Source organism: Hippopotamus amphibius, chromosome 5, assembly GCF_030028045.1.
Source record: "Hippopotamus amphibius kiboko isolate mHipAmp2 chromosome 5, mHipAmp2.hap2, whole genome shotgun sequence".
Lineage (NCBI taxonomy): Eukaryota > Metazoa > Chordata > Mammalia > Artiodactyla > Hippopotamidae > Hippopotamus > Hippopotamus amphibius.
In genome coordinates, this window is record NC_080190.1 from 141,219,676 (window position 1) to 141,237,155 (window position 17,480).

Sequence of the window (17,480 nt, forward strand, 5' to 3'; positions counted from 1 at the left end):
ATTCTCTAATTGCCTTTGCTAAAAACAAGGGTTTCATATAAATTGAATTTTTCTTTTAGGATAATTGCCATTCACTTTTGTTTTATATGCAACTGAGTGGGGTTTTGCAGTATCCTCTGTGGACAATTAAAGTGCTGAAATAGGAGAAGCGAATGATTGCTTTGTGTGGTAATACTGACAACTTCTGCGTATTTGTCAATCTGTGTTAACAGTATCGATCAGGATGGGATCCTCATAGAGGGGCAGATAATATTTCCACTAAATCTTCGGACAGTGATGTAAGTGATATATCTGCGGTTTCAAGGACTAGTAGTGCTTCTCGTTTCAGCAGCACAAGCTACATGTCTGTCCAATCAGAACGGCCAAGAGGAAACAAGAAAATCAGGTGAGTAAGGGGATTTTAAGCAGGAAATTCTTCTAAATATATTAGAAGGCCTTTATTTTTCTTTGGATAAATATAAAATCCTTTACTTCTAAAAGGTTAATATAGATCATTAAGACAATAAGAATTTCAGTACAGATTACTTTTTATTATATTTTGGTCTGCGTTTCACACTTCTTGCACAGAAAAGTTTTATAGAACTGATTGCAATTTTCTTACTAGATTATTTGAAATAATATCATTAGCTATTTTTTCATGTTTGTTATTTAAAAAGTAATTCTGTTATATCTTTCTGAAGTTAAAGTGCTGGTTAAGTAAAGACTTGAATTTTTTTAGTATTCTAATGAATATGAAAAAATAATATTCTGCAGGGGATTTTTCCCTAGCTGAATACATTTCAGTGATTCAGAAAACACAAGAATGTTACTTTTTTTGTAGGATGCTCTCCCATCCTCCTGAAACTTTTATAAATGCATGGAAAAAGTTCTTAGTTTCTCAAGAAAATTTTTAGATCTAATGTATGTTAGTATAATTTTCATTTATCACCTGATCTATAGACCTTATGGAAACCTTAGCTAAATTAATCTTTTCTTACTTCTATTGGGTCAAAAAAAAAACCAAACCAATAATGGAGAGACCACAACTTTTTTTCCATGCGGCTTTGTAACAGGAAAATATGACTTAAAAGCAATTATGATTTAAGTGTTGCTTACACAGTGCTTCTCTGGTGTACACTGGAAAAAAAGTTTCCAGTGCTTAAAAGATGTAATTTTTATTTGTGTTTTAGTAGTTTTCATTACTTTTCTATTTAATTTTTGTCTGCATTTTTTCTTGACTTTTTCTTTCTTTTTTGTTTATTTGCATGCCTTCGATTTACATTGCTTTCAAAAGGCCAAAGGGAATAGAAGAGGGAGGGAAAGAAGGGGATAAGCATGAAGAGATAGTTCTTGAGGAGGAAGAGGTAAAGGAAGAAAAAATTAATGGGAATGAGAAAGGGAAGGAGATTACAAAAACATGTAATAAGGAAAAAAACAGAGAATCAGGAGACGAGGGAAAAACACAAGATATACCTGAGCAAGGGAAAGAAAAAGAACAATGGAATAAAGAGGATTTGCAAAAGCAATTCTCACAAGATGATGACAGGTAAAATTTGCTTATTTTAGTAGACATTTCCCATTAGTAATGTTGTCCTTTCCCCTACTCCTAAAAACTATTTTGCCATTTACATTTGGTTTATTTTCTTGTTTTATCTATTTAGCTTCTAGTACAACTAATTAATGTGTTGACAAATTATTATCAAACTGATTTATTAAAAAGTCTTTAATTTGTATATACTGGCTCTGAGAGTCTGATTTCATTGGGTTTTCAAGTTCTTTTTTACTAGGTAAATCAAAAGTAAATTTCCCTTTAGTTTTTTTGGCATGAATTACTGTGTATCTTCCTCATTTGTACAGTCAAAACCTTTAAAATGAGGTTCTGAAGGGGCTGAAAAAATGTAGCCTGCTCTATAAGAAATATTATATGCTAGAAATGAACTTTAAAAATGAGTGGCAAAATAGGTATCAAAAAGTAAGCTTTATTCAGTCTCTGAATAAAGAAAAAAAACAGGTTTCTTGCTTCATTAGTTTTCTGGTTGGGTTCTAGTGCAGTTTTGATTCCTGAGGAAGATTGTGAAGTAGGAACAGTGCTCTTTGATACTCTGAAAAGAAAAGATAGAGACCTCAGGGCTTATTGAAAGGCAGACATGTTGGATTAGGCCCCTCTAGAAATTCACTCAGCTAGAGAAACTGCCAGAAAAGGAACTTTGAACAGGGGAAAAGGGGAAAATTAATAATCAGCAAGGCATAAAAACAACTATATTTTCATTTCCATAATACAATGCACTAAGTAAGTATGAAACCATCTTTACAGTGCTGTAGTGAAAGTCACATCAGCATAAGTATGCAACAGACTTCATCTTTCTTCCTGAGGATATGAGATTTCTCTAGTTATGTTTCTCTGAGACTGCGAATTGCAAATCATGTACATTTTGGAGGAATTTGGTTTTCTAGTAGTCAATCCAGAGTTTGCTTTTGTATTAGTATGAAGTTGGCATAATAAGCACATCCAATTGCAGGCCAAACTTTGCTTTATTATATCTAAATCCAATCTCAATTTGTGCTTTACTCAAAATTAATGAGAAAGATAATTGGAATAAATGTTTACCCCCGGGTATATAATTCAGTGGTCTAATTCTATGACACTTTACTTTTTGTCTCAGATTGGTATATTTAGCTATATCTGTGATCAATGAAGGTTTCTATGTAACAGACACAAAACCTAAAAGTGAATCTTGAGTTAGGCATATTTTGTGATTTGAGTGTAAACTAGTAATTTCAAATCTGTCTTCGTTGTTTATTGAACTTTTTGATAATTGCATTGCTTTATTAAGACCATTTTTTCTAATTTGTTTGGCATAGGGTCATTTCATCATTAATTCACAGAGAAAAGCTTTCCAGGATTTCCTTGGAAAGAGACACAGAGTTTCCTTTCTTCCAAAAGCAGAGCAAAATGTGGACCTCTAAAATGTTTTCCTTTCTATAAACTGTAAAGGAGAACACATGAGCCCTTTGGCGTTTGCCTGGAGCCAAAAGCCTATGTTAGCATATTTCCCTTGGTGGGGAGAAGTTTGGAGAAGATTATAACCTTAAGTTCTCGATTTTTAATATTACTTTCTTCACCAATTTCTTCTGGAAAAGACCACATTATTTAACACAGGAAAGGGAAAGGTGGTATATTCCTAACAGTGAGTCATCAAGGCATTGTACCCTGCACAAGTAACTATATAATGCTTCCAGAGCTGTAAACTACAGGGGGCCAGGCTGATGTCTCTAGGGAACATATATTCCATAAAATGGCAAAAAATATCAACTGCACTTATTTGTGAGAAAGTGTTGGTGTCACTAATTAATTATTGCAGCATAGGATCTTGAATTTGCTTTCATTTCTCAGAATAAAGGGAACAGTCTTTATTCCGAGAGAAAATATGTCTGGGTACCGCCAGCAACATTTTGTTTTGGTAGTTGATAAACACAGTCATAGGCTGTTTAAATGCCAAACACAACTTATGTGCTTATACAACATTATTGGAAATAATCTTATTCTATACTACACCATTGACATTTACTTGTAATCCAAGTTTTGTAAAGGAAAATTTTTTTTCTGATTTCAGAGTTTACGTATCTATAGCAATGCTGGTATACTTAAAACTAACACGCTGACTACAGTGAACCAAGTCTGTTATAGTTGCTATTTTCGTTACAGTAGTTGGATCTCATTGTGTGATTCAGAATTATGTTGTTTGTGTTATAGTAAGTCTATTAAAGTAAGTCTTCTGAATGTATAGGTAGGAAATGAATAGCAAAACGTAAATTCAAAAAAAGGTCCATCAAATATGTGAATATAATTTTTTTTCAAAGTTGATTAATAAATAATACGTTCATATTTAGCTATTTATATTTCCACACGTATATTGATCTGGTTAAATGCCCCTCTATCATTAATGATTATTTGGTAATCCATTGCTAGAAAATTCAAAATTATATTTACCATTTAAAACATTTTTCTCACTCTGTATACATGGGTATGCTTTAAATTTTATATCTATCTACATTTGCTGATTATATACCATATATATGTGGTAGGCTGGCCTAGAAAAAAAGTGTTCAGAGGTAAGGAGAAATCATTCAGTCAATATTTATTTAGAAAATTTCTCAGGCAATGTATACTATGAACTGGGGATAGAAGTGAAATTAAGCATTTCTAAACTTCTAAGCTTGAGGGTGAAGCAGTTTCTTAGCCTTGTGTGGATGGATGTTTAAGGATAGCTCCATATCCAAAAAATTTCAAGAAACCTAAACAAAATCACAAGGGTATTTGATGAAAGAATTTGGCACAAGAAGTAGATTTCTTAGGTAAATCTGCAGTGAAAGGTAGAAAAATAAATATTGAAAAGTATAGTATTGTCAAAACCAGCAACATTGGTAGCTTTGTGATCAAGTTACTCATCCATTCCTCCAGGTTCTGTTCTGGGCATATAAGACAAAAGAAAAAAATAACTCAAGAAACTCATTATCTGTAAATTTTTATAGATAACCAAATAAGATATACCAAGCCTGGTTGCCTGCTCCTCAAGATCCTCTCATATTTTTGTATTACCCAGCTTTTCTTTTAATAGAAATGTTATGTTAGGATGGCCAAAAAGTTCATTTGGGATTTTCTGTAACGTCAACCAGAACAAACTTTTTGGCCAACCCAATAGTTTATAATGAATGCACTGCATAAAAACTTTATGGCTTCATTATTGTAAAACAGATTCAAGATCTATGGCAAAAGTGAAACATTCACACAAAGATTCTCATTAATTAAGACTACACGGAAAACCTTTTTGAGGATTTGCATGGATCTGATATTTAGCAAATTTTTGTGCTTTACATTCTTACAGAAGAGTCAATTTAAAAATGATCATTTGTAAGACAAAATAAATTAAAAGTTTCAAAAATCAAAAAGATTTTAGTTCTCAGGCATGTCTATAAATTGTATGGAATTTTCTCTTTTTAAAGGAAACGTACTTGAGATAGGAAAAAATTTTAATGGAAAACAATGACATCAGTTCAAATATTCATGGGTATATGTTTTTAAGAGACTTAAGCCATCTAAATTATCTAGCAAAAAGTTCTTATAGTCTTTAAAAGGGCAAGCAGAATAATTGTTAATGAAATATTTATTACTGCTAACTTGTAGATCAGAGTTACAGATCAGAGTTAAAATGTGATAACACATTTTCTTGACTATGAATATGACTTGATGTGTACCGCATATTTATTCCTATGTTATAGACCTTTAAAGGGAAAGGAGTATATCTCATGAAAATAATTATGGATCAGGAGTCTAAAATATCTGTACTCTCATTCTGACTCTGTCACGTGTCCCTACCCACTTTGCCTGGATTTTTTTGCTTGTCAAAGAGAGGAATGAATGATTCACGCTCCCTCTCATAGTTTATATGAATGTAATATACAGCAAACAGGAAAGTAAGCATCCTCTGTTATACTGATGATTTGTCTTTATTATCATGAATTCGAGATATAATTGGGTCTGTGACTAACCCCCAGTAGAACAAACAGCTCAACGTACGTTTCTCTTGTTTGGCAAATGTTTCCAAAATTTAGGTGACCTTTGTAATACTTCATTGATCAGGTTGAGTTTTTGTTGTTGTTTTCTAGAAGTGTGTCTCAGTGCTAACTCATCCCAGAAGGCATACTGATGGATTATGCTGTTCAACTGATGTATTACTGATGGTTTGTGTTTTCCCTTTCTCACTGAAGCTATCTTCTAGTTAATATCACTGAAAATCTTATAGGCCCAAGTAACGTCCTCTCTGTTTCATGATTGTGCATAAAAAGGGAACTTTTTAAAAAAAACACCTGAATATCACTTGTAGAATTTTGATCCGGTAAGGGCCCAGGAATTTGCATTTTTAAAACAAACACCCCCCACCTCCCCAGGTGGTTAGGATGCTATCCTTCCTCTCTTTGGGGTTGTTTATATTTCCTAATGAATGCTAAGATCAGCTTGTCAATTTGGGGGGTGGGGAAGAAGGCAGCTGGAATTTTAACTGGGATTATGTTTAATTAGATCAATTTGGGATTATTGCCAATTTAAAAAATGTTGTCTTCCAATCCGTGAGCACAGATGTTCCATTTTTTATGTTTACTTTATTTTGATGATATTTCTTAATTTTCAGGGTACATCTCTTATACTTCTTTTGTTACATTTATTCCAAGTATTTTATTTTTGATGCTATTGTAAGTGGAATTGTTTTATTAATTTCATTTCGGGAGTGATCATTGGTAGTATATAGAAACAGTCTTTTTATAAATTGATCTTGAAACCTATGCTGTACTCATTTATTAGTTTTGAAAGTTTTTAGTAATTCCTTAGGATATTCTATATGAGATCATGTCATCTGTGAATAAAGGTAGTTTTACTTCCTCCTTTCCAATCTGAATGCCTTTTATTTCTTTGTCTTGTCTAATTGACCTGGCTAAAACCATCACTACAATGTTAAATAGAAATACTCATGGAAATTCTTAAAAGAAACAGCCAAGTAGAATTACTTTGCATTAGCTCTAAAAGCATTTTTGAGGCTATTGTCTCCTGTGCCACTCATCCATTTTAGAATAGTCTGTGTAAAACTTTGTTTTAAAATTTTGTGAGTAGCTCTCTTAAAGAACAGATGTATCTGCTTCACTGAAAACAAAACAGTGTAGCCCATTGTATGTTCTCTTTACCTAGTCTAACAGGAAGTTCAGGTTCATAGCCAAAGGCATAACTCCATTCAGTTTCTTGAAATACATTATATTAAAATCATTATATTATATATAATAGTTGGCATTTTTACTTTTGCCTCTTTTTTGAGGCTTTGCTTCTTTACCTCTATTTTATTATAATTGTGTTATGTAACTTTTTTTAAAAAACTATCTCAAAAACTGTATATGCTGCTAAATCATAACCATTTTCATATAGTATCATGCTAACCTTTAGAATTCAACCCCATTACATTCTCTTCCTGAAATGCCTTTTTCTCTGAACTCTTGTGATTGTATACTCCTTTAGTTCTCTATCCATCTCTCTTATCACCTCTGTCTTCTCTGGGAACATTCTCTCTGCCCCTTCCATGCTGATACTTTCCAGAATCCCATACTAGGCTCTCTTTTCTTTATGAGTTCTGTCTTGATGGTCCCTTCTATTCTGTGGCTTCCAGTAGCATCCATATATTGATGGCTTCCAAATCTGTATTTCCAGCCCAGATCTGTTCCTTAATCATCTGCCAAATCTATGCAGTCCTGATGTGGAAATCTTCTTGTCTTCTCCTGGGGATGTACCACACTCAGCATGTAAAATTAAATTCATCATACCCCTCACAGAACAAGCAACCACACTTAATAACCCACTCCTCCTTTTGTACTCTTTTTCTCAGTGCGTGGCACCAGCATCCTAACACTTGCCCAAATCAGGAACTTGGACGTCACTCTTTACTAGTCATTCTCCACTGAGCACAGTTCCCTCCCTCCAATCACCAAGTTGTATTGATCCTAATGCTTAATTATCTCTAAAGTATTCCATTTCTCCCTAACCCTATATCTACTTCCATAATTTAAGCTATTATCTCTTATGGAGATTAGTTTACCAGCTTAGCTTAGTAGATTAGTTTAGTAGGAAAATCTTATCTTTTAAAAATAATAGCCCTTAAATCTGAACTCATTATGCTAATAGCATAAAAAAAATTAGTCAGTTTCCCTGAAGTTGTTCCTTTGTGAACTGTATACTTTTAAAAAGATGCATTTTATAGTATGTGAATATATCTTTTAAAATGCTCAAAAGGTCTCTGCAAAAAAAAAAAAGAAATCTGTAATCTGTGTTGCTTCAGTAAATATTATGAGTATAGTGGTGATAAAAATGCAGATGATATTTTGTTTAGGGTTAAGTTTGTCGGGCATGTCTTTTTTTCTATTCCAGTACTCCTTAAAAGCCACCTTTCCTTGAAATGTTCATCTCTCTGTTTTTTAAAATTCTTGCATACATTTTTAAGATCACCAGGGTGCTAAAGATGAGTAAAACATAGACCTTATCTCAAGAAAAGGTGATGATTTTCTTTTCCTTTTTTTTGCAACCCCAAATTTATCCTTTTCACATAAGTATAATTGTTGGCCTAAAACTCTGATATGATCCCCCCTCTTTCTATGTCTCTATCTCTAGATAAATAGATAGATAGATACATAGATGATAGGTAGATTCCTCAGTTAATAAGTAAATAAGCTATTCTCATAAACATTTGGGGAAATTTCCACATGTGGAAAATCTGAGTGTGCTGTGACTTCACAGTCTCCATATTGGATCATTGAAAGTGAGACATTTGAGATTTGATCATGTATATGATCTGAAGAAAAAGGGCATTTGAAGATAGAGGAGGCACGGGTACTAGCGTAAGAACCTGGAGATGGAGGAGGGGTTTGGGTCAGAAGCATAGGTGGACTCTGGGTTGGCTCAAACCGTAAGAAAGACAGATAATAAAATAGATCAATTATTAGACAGGGAGCGGGGAAGTTGGTTGTCACTGCCTTATAGCCTTAATGTTCTCAAACACATAAGAGGCAGGAATATAAGAGTTTGGAACCTGAATTTAAGATTGAATTGGAAGATTTGGAATAATCACTGAAGAAAATGGGGGAAGGTAGCTTACCAAAGGCAAATTTAAAAGTTGATGAATAGTTCTGCAGATCTAGCTGAGGGTTGGAGACCAGCAATTTCAAGAGACACCAATGTGAGAGAGTAGCGTGATCTTTTCTAGCAGCACTGAGCCCATCCAAGTGTAGAAACGGAACTCAGATTTTAGCATTTGTGGAGAAGTGGGAGTTTTGATGGATGGGGTTGTTGGAAAAATAGCAATGGAAAGCAGTTGAGGGTTCTTGTGTAAATGTCAGTGTTAGACAAGAAGGAGGAAAAGTCCAGATGGGAACTGATAGACTAGGACAATATAGAGAAAGTCCAAATATTGGAAAACTAGATCTTGTAGTCAAAAAATAGGTGTTGGGAGGGTAAGAGGTTTTAGTTAGAGTATGTCATTTGGAACAAGATTTTGTGATGAAGCTATTTTCATTAGTTGACAAATTCTAAGACATCAGCATTGGAGTGAGTAGAAGAGTGGATTAAAAGAATAAAAGTGAAGGCCACTGGAGGTACATGAGTTTTGGAATTATGAGGCATTTGGTTAGGTCTTCTTAATGAATACTTATGTTTCATACTGTTATGAGAATTTGGGAATTGAGAAGAAGACTAAGCCAGCTCCTAAAGACTTCATTGAATGAGTCAGTGACCATGAGGTCATCAGATGACAGGAAGAAAGGGAAAAAAGTGGTTGGTTTATGTCAGCATAGCCAGAAATCATAAGCTGCAAAGAAATTTTAACTTCTAAATAAAGTAGAAGAGGAGAAATATATTTTTTAAAAGTAGCCAGTAGTTAGAAATATGACAACCTATGAAAAAGTTTAAGTATCACTAGAGAAGATTTCAGGGGAAGCAGTGTGTTCAAGAAAGTGCCAGGTTTTAGTTAAGATGTTGGTAGAAAGGGTTAGGAATGAGTGGTCAGGCTTTGGAACAGTGCCACCCAGCCTTTGCTTTGCGGCCGGTGTCACTGCATTGTCTGAGTGGTCTTTACTGCTAACTCATATGTATTTATACTTCAATACCACATCTCTGTTCTTTGATATGAAATTGGAGATCAGTGTTAATTAAAATGAACTCCATCTTACATAAATTTTAAGACATTCAATTTAATTGACTTTTGTAGGGTAATCATTATTAGCAGTTTCTGTTAATTTGTATTTCTGTGGTGACTGGTTATTTTATTCTACTATCACACAGGAAATCTTATTCAGAGATGCCTACCCAGATGCATTTTTACTGATGAATTAATTTCATTCTGGTTAGAATAGCAATTTAGGATTATATATATTTACAATGCCTATTAGCATTCTTTTACATAGTAAACTTTTGTTTTCTGGCATTACCACTATTGATTAATCTATAGGTAAATAATGTTTCTGTAGACTTGTCCGCTATAATGAATACATATTTTTATTTCTCACATTTTTCCCACTGGCTGTATGTTAGAGAGTAAAATAAATTTAGTGTGAAAGCACAGAAATAATTAAATTGGAATGACTTCTACCATACAAAATAACAGCAGTAGAAAATACTGCTGCGGTAGCTTCCATCACATTCAGTATTTATTTTTACAAGCCAAAAAGGACAATTAGTGCACAACTGTTGTTCTAAACTAAATGCAATATTTCAACCAGTGACTCATAATAGAACTACAGATATCCCTCAGGATGAACAAATTTAACATATAGAAGTTTGATTTTTACAGAAATAATAAAAATAATATCAAGTTTGAATTCAAAGGATTCCCATGCATGAGTATTATTGTGTTAGCTGCCAGTATATCAGTATAGTGTGGTACTATATAGTATGGCTTCATTTTCAAATTCTGATTCTCCACACAGAAAGGCGGACTCTAATCTTAAAGAAGCAAAAGTCAAAAAAAGAAAATCCACAAACACCCGACCTGAGACTTTAGAACCTCAGCAACGCAATTCTAGTCTTTGTTGGCCTTATCTTGACTTGAGCCTTTCACACTTACTGACCCTTTTACTTACAGGCTCTTACTTTTATTCCTTTCTGTGTATGCTCATGTTGCTTCTGGTGTCCGAAGCAGTTTCCTTCTTTCTCTTTATGAGTAAAGTACCTGCCCATCCTTCAATACTCAACTCAAATACAAGTTCATCCAAGAGACACCTCCTCTCCTCTTCTTCCATAATTTATCTAATATTCTTTTTACAGTAGCAGATTCTCTTATGGCGCTCATTTTCCTCCCCTGTGATACAGTTAATTATGTATACACTTAATGTGCCATTGCTGACCATTAGTTAGCCTTTTGAGGATATATGCATTTATCATTTTTATCTTTTTGTTGTCTAACCTCTCAATACCTACAATACCTCACATATAGTAGGCACTCAATAAAACTTTGTGTATGAATGTATGAATCAGTGAGATGTAATAAAGCAGTGAGAGTTTAGGGGTGTGAAGAGCTTCTGACATAGTGCTTCTGGCATAAATACCCAGCATGCTCATCTCAATTTTCTTTGACAAAAATGACCAAGAGGTCACTTTTTTCCCCAATGGGAAGAAACCTATTTATTTTAGAAGTCAGTGGAATTTACTTCAGAGGAGTTTGTTTTATGACACACATGTATTCCAGTTAGAAAAGATTTAGTTGGTTGCTTGGCTTACTGATTTGATATGTGATGAGTGATAATCATTATTTTATATATAAAAATCCTGTATAAAGTCTAAGAATGGGAGAAAAACAGACAAGAAAAGATAAAAAAGAGTTCATTAGAGAGTATTTAAAGATTAGACAAACTCATACTAAAGTGTCCCAAAAGAATAGTGTAAAATAAATTCTAAAATTCTATTGAAAGGTGCAAAGATGAGAGAAATGACTATCATTTGCGGATGGCAAAATAAGAAATGTTGTAAATTAGTCTTCTGAGACTTTCTATCAAAATATTTTGAATAGATGGGATGTAGCACTTAATACGGAAGTTATCTGAAGACAACTGCATATTTTCAGGACACTAAGAATTATCCAACTTAATTTTACTCTTTCTGTCTATCATGGAGCATGAATTAACTACCTTCCGTGGTGCACCTGTCATGTGCAAAGACTGAGTCTTCCAGTCTGGCACGTTGGGGACCCAGCTGGCTTGCTTTGCAAAGTCGTGAATAAGAAGTTGGTGCCGTGTTACACTGACTCATAGTAAGCATTATATCACTTATCCTCTTCCAGAATTTATTTTTAGCATTATAATAAGTAATACCTAAGTCCTCCGAAAATATACGTGAGAGATGGTATAGCGTGATGGCTAAAACTTAGGTCTGAATTCAGACAAAACTGGATTGAATCCTAGTTCTGCCAGTTCCTAACAATATAAAGTTGGGCAAATAAAAACCACTTTCTTCACCTATACATTGGGGGTAATAATAATAATATTCTTGCAGGGTTGCCATCAAAATTCAAGAAGATTATATCCTTAAAGCTTTTAACATCATTCCTGGCAGATGACAAGCGTTTGATATATAATGGGAGTTGATAAAGAAAGGAGAGGAGATAGAAAATAAATTTATGAGTTTCTCACTTTTTAAAGTTTTTTAGATCTGCATATTTCATAGAGCCTTTCCTATAACACTTTGCCAGATGAGATGACAATTCAGAATAAGATGGATCCTTCTTGTGTCTTGTACAAGAGAAAATAATTTCCGAAATACAAAAAAGATTTTATTGTAAGATAATTTCACAAAGTAATACATACAGTAGAGATTCTGGAAAATTTTTATGAGATGTGTTTGATAGTTCAAATTGATTGACCTTTCATGGTCTTGGAGTTAAAATGACTTTATTCCTTAAATTACCTTCATTTATTCAGCAAATATTTTTGAACATCTTCTATATGCCAGATTCTGTGCTAGGATACTGGTTAACAAGACCTAATTCCTTTCTTCAAAGAGCTTTAAGTCTAGAGGAGAGATAGAGAAGTAAATAAATGAATACAATATAGAGTAAAACTGTGAAAGTAATTTTAATATGTGATTTGATAATATTTCCCTTTAGTAAAACATTTAGAATACGTGAACTGGGGCAGGAAGAGATAAGTGACTCTTTCAGCATTGCCCAAGATGGGCAAACAATCTCAGAAGAAAATCCACAATTTCTTATAAGCCCCACCAATCATTTAAAAAGTCTTTCTGAATTAATAGCTTAAGAACATATTTGAAAAGTTTGTTAAACAGTTGTCTTAGCTCCGATGCAAACCAAGCATAAGGCTTTTTTAAAAAAATCTAAAACAATACAATAATTAAAACATTATATGTTATTTTTCACATGAGTCTCCTAGATTCTCCTACTAATTTTTTTTTTAATCTTCCTGCTATGTAAATCTGAAAGGGTCTCTAGCTAAAATCAGTCAGCAGTGTAAGAATATGAAGTGTGAATACTTAGGAATATAAAAACAAATCTTTTGAGTCAGTGCTTTCCAAGTGTATTTCTAGAAATTAATCCCAAGAATTGATGCTTAAAATAAATGCTTTTAAGGTCAATAAATTTGTATGACACGTGCTGTCCTTATCTTCGAGATTCAGAGTGCACATCAGCATTCTGAGAAGTTCTGCAAAAAAGTTGTGTTTAAGCCAGCATTCCCCAAATTTTATGATGGACTATTTTAATGTAAAATGTTTTCAAACTGTATTTGGGAAATGTGCTTTAATCTCAATGACATACTTTAATTTTATGTTTCTAAGTTTGGCTTTCTTTCTCTCAGTGAAATAAAGATTTTTATTTTTGCTGAGCTTAAGCATAGAATTATGATACAAAATTTGTGATTGCCCAGAAGAGATCCTTGGAGCTGAGAAAACTTACTATAGGGATTGATCTTGTCCCTAAAGAAGTTAGACAAGTGGGACGAGGAAAAGAATTGTAAAATCAGGTAGGAATTAGCAAATCCAACAAAGAGGAGGTACTATCCAAGGAATATGAGATAAGATTCATCTTTCAGGTAATGACACTAATAGAGGGGATACATAAAAATAGCTTATATATTTCAACAAATATCGTGAACATTTATCATTTTTGCTGAATTTTCATGTATAAGTTTAATTCACTCTGTTGTTTAGGGAATCACTTCAAACAAAGCAATTAAACCACAATGTAAAGAGATGGAGTTAATGAGTGGCCCATTTTATATTTTCTATCCTTTTCTATACTTGCAATACCACATTTGCTTGGGACCATTATTTTCAGAGATGAAAGGAGATTAGAGGTATAGAGTTTTATTTATGTCATATATATGTGTGTGTATAGATATGTATGTATGTGTGTACATGTGTGTATATATGCCATGCTCTAATCTAGCACCCACTTAGTAAAAGTCTCTATTTCCCAATTTCCCTCTTTCTGAATTACTTCCTCTTACTCTTAACTTGATGCTTTCTTATTTCTAATTTTCTAGACTCACAGAGTTGGTTTTACATTGTTATTTAATGGTCATGTAGCTCATGACTCCCATATCTAGTATTTTAACAGATCATTAAGCTTTACTGTTTCCACCATTTATTGGTATGCATACTCTTCATTAAAAGAATTGTTTATACATTATATAGAAGAAACAAGAAAATGTCTTTATGTTCGATATATAAAATATTCATCAAGGTCTATCAATATAATAATGTGAATATTATAAGGGAGATATATATATATATATATACTCTTGATTCAATATACAGCTACTTAATTGTGCTATTATACTTTCAAAGTCTCCACCACTTTATAGTTATCCCTGTTTTAATAAATAATAATGTTAGTATCATATTTGTAGAGTGCTTTATTGGTTAAAAACCGATTTTATATATCATACATCTGAATATTGTTTACATATTAATATATAATATAGTATGCTGATACATTATTTTAATCTTACACATATATGTGTACATTATTTATTTACCATGTATACATTATTTCTATGTCATGTATACATATGTATATATGATGAGATTTTAACAGTAAACTTTAGAGATTGACAGAGCAGGTTTTATCATTTACATTTTGATATGAGGATTCTCCTGGTTTAAGATTCTGATGCTGCTCTAATAAAATGAATTTAGAATTTGGGTTCAATCTATACAAGTGGTTATCACTATAAAAATGAAAAGAAACTTCGACTTAGGCATGCTGCTTTCAGAAAACAATGATATTCAGGGAGTATTGAAATTGTAGCTTCATGGGAGCAGAGTCTTCACCTGTTCTGGCAGTGCTGCATCCCCAGTCCCCAGTCCTTAGTGTAGGCCCTCAGCAAATATTTGTTGAAGAATGAGTGGATCAATGAATGCCTGATTATTTCAGTATTTTTTTGATGTGTTTTTTGTTAAAACGGTTGAATGACAAAGAATGAGAAAGATAATTCTAAAGAATATTTTGCAATACCAAATAATTAGATAAAATTAAGTGCCATTTCCCACTCTTCCTTTAACCACTGTGAAATATAATCATCACATTCCCTTTCCTTGATCACAATTTTTTTATTAATGATTCACAAAATCTTAATGTAGAGCTTCTCCTTCATAGCTGGACTGTAGTACACAGAAAGCCACACATCATTACTGGAAGAGACTTTAGAAGTTATCTAGCACTCTGAACTTAGGAAGGAATCCTCCTGTATCAGTGGTTCCCAAACCAAGCTCATAAACATATAACTAGGAGAGCTTTTTAAAAACATAATTCTGTACCCTTGACATGAGAATTCTATTCCAGTATATCTAGGTGTGGTGATCAGTAACTCTATACAATATCATTAATGGTTGATTGTCCAATCTGCTTGAAGAATTAAAAATTCTCTGACTTTATGAGGCAGCACTATATTCTTAGACATCTGTAACTAACTAGAAAGACTTTCCTTAATTGAGCCAAAGCTTACCTGCCTATAGCTTTAAAAAATGTTCAGTGTCTTAATCTGAAGAATGATTATAAAAGTATTTATAATTATTCTCTAATCAAACATGTCTTATACACTCTTTCATATTTATATTTCACAACTTTAAGAACATGAAAACAAGATTGGAAGAGGGAGTTGTGTCAGGGACTATCATCTCAGAATTGAACCAAGTTATATTTAATCCACTGGTTTTATATATATATATATATATATATATATACACACACACACACACACACTATATATATGTGTGTGTATATATATATATACACACTAGAATATATATTTTATGTAATCAATGGGACAATATATAACCAGCATTGTATATAAATATATATGCACATATGATAATTCTTCTTTGGTGCAATTCTTCATGTTTTTTATAGATCTTTTATGCTCCACCCCTAGACTGCTGATCTCAAATTATGTGGGTTTTTTTTTCAATACAACAAACTAGTCCCATTATCACATTTTATTGAGGGCTACTAAAAGATGTTTAAGCAATTCATTGCTTTTTTTTTTAAATCCACAATTTTAGTCTTTTACCACAGTTAAGGTAGGATAATGGAATAATAGCTATTTTTTTAAAAAAAGGTAAAACTAACCACAAATAAGGGAAATGTCAAATCATGATCTATTTTGTAGATATTTTATTATGAAGCTTGTATAGTTAAATTAATAAATCTAGATTATTAAATGTCTAAATTTGTCTCTAACAAATACATTGTTCTGATATTAGAATTCCTAGTTTATGTCAAATCTTATTTCCACATGGAAAGTAATTTTCATGTTCTCCAGGTGTGTTTGAAGTGTTCTTACTGTTGTTTTAAAATTATTATTTACCTTTAAAACAAAAACAACACATACCTAAGAGGAATTCTATTTTGGCATAAATAGTGTTTTTTTCCCCAGGATAAAGGTTTGCCATGTCCATTTCTCTCTACTACATTTATATCTGCATTTCACTCACTATGTATAAATTGTTTCTCCATTTGAGGTTATTGCACAATTTTATATTAAATCAATACATCATACATTTTTGTATTGAAAGGTTGCAAATAGCTTCAAAATGTGAAAATTTATCTCTTTAGCACAATTTTAAAACATTATAAGTTTGTAACAATGATATTTTTTTAAACAAAACACAGGAAAATGAAGATGAAAGATGAAGAAAAGTACAGAAAGATATTGAAAGAATTAGTTAATATATTTTATTTAAGAAATATACAAATATTGTTATAAACATTTTAACTAGTCTTGTGTAAAATCAAATCTAGTCAGTAGTATTTAAGCCTTTAGAAGTATGCTCATAAATGTTAAGCCTTATTAAGTGTAATTTCTACGAGTCCTACAGTTACAGTGTTCTAATACTAGTATGGGGATCTTAAAGTCAAAAGGCCTAACCGGGCCAAGTAGGTAATATGACTGATTAAAATCAGATTTAATGACGAGGTAGTGTTGGGACTCTGGCCAACTGGAAAGCGCGTGCTCTGTTTGAAGGGGAAGATCGCTGCTCAGCTTCAGGCAAGTTGTTGCCACACAGGAGTGCAGGCGATATTGCCAGATCTCATGTTTCGGGAAACCAAGACCGCTAATTCTTATATTAACTTTGTAAACAACTCTTCTGGACAAAGAAAGTATATCAGTGGGCCAGATCTGCTGGATGGGCCACCGGTTTGCAGCTGATATAGTAATTATTGTTAGAAGTTCCAAATGATCAAAAAAGGAATAAATTGTATTCTTTATATTTTTCTAAGTCAGAAAACTGCTCATATGTTTTAGAACTCTCTTTAGTAATGTACATACAAACATTAATCAGAGTGTTGCATTTCTAAAATATTCATATTAATGATTAGATAGGTAAGTTGATAGGTACGTAGGTAGAGAAAGAGAGAGAGATGTTATAAACAAATTAAACTTTGGCTCTGCCTCATGTTTCTCTA

General features: G+C 32.7%; 1 protein-coding gene across 37 annotated transcripts in view; it reads left to right on the forward strand.

Annotated features, from left to right (window-relative positions):
- The window catches only part of RIMS2 (regulating synaptic membrane exocytosis 2), a 577,683-nt gene that overhangs the window by 445,740 nt on the left and 114,463 nt on the right, over positions 1–17,480 (forward strand). For 16 of the 37 annotated variants that reach the window (XM_057735252.1, XM_057735257.1, XM_057735247.1 and 13 more), the window contains one exon: positions 213–385. The exons of 20 other annotated variants lie outside the window; for them this stretch is intronic. In XM_057735252.1, the coding sequence (XP_057591235.1) occupies positions 213–385 (173 nt within the window). Of the gene's footprint in view, positions 1–212; positions 386–1,273; positions 1,526–17,480 lie in introns of all 37 variants that reach the window. One more of the 37 variants, XM_057735244.1, reaches the window with a different exon arrangement.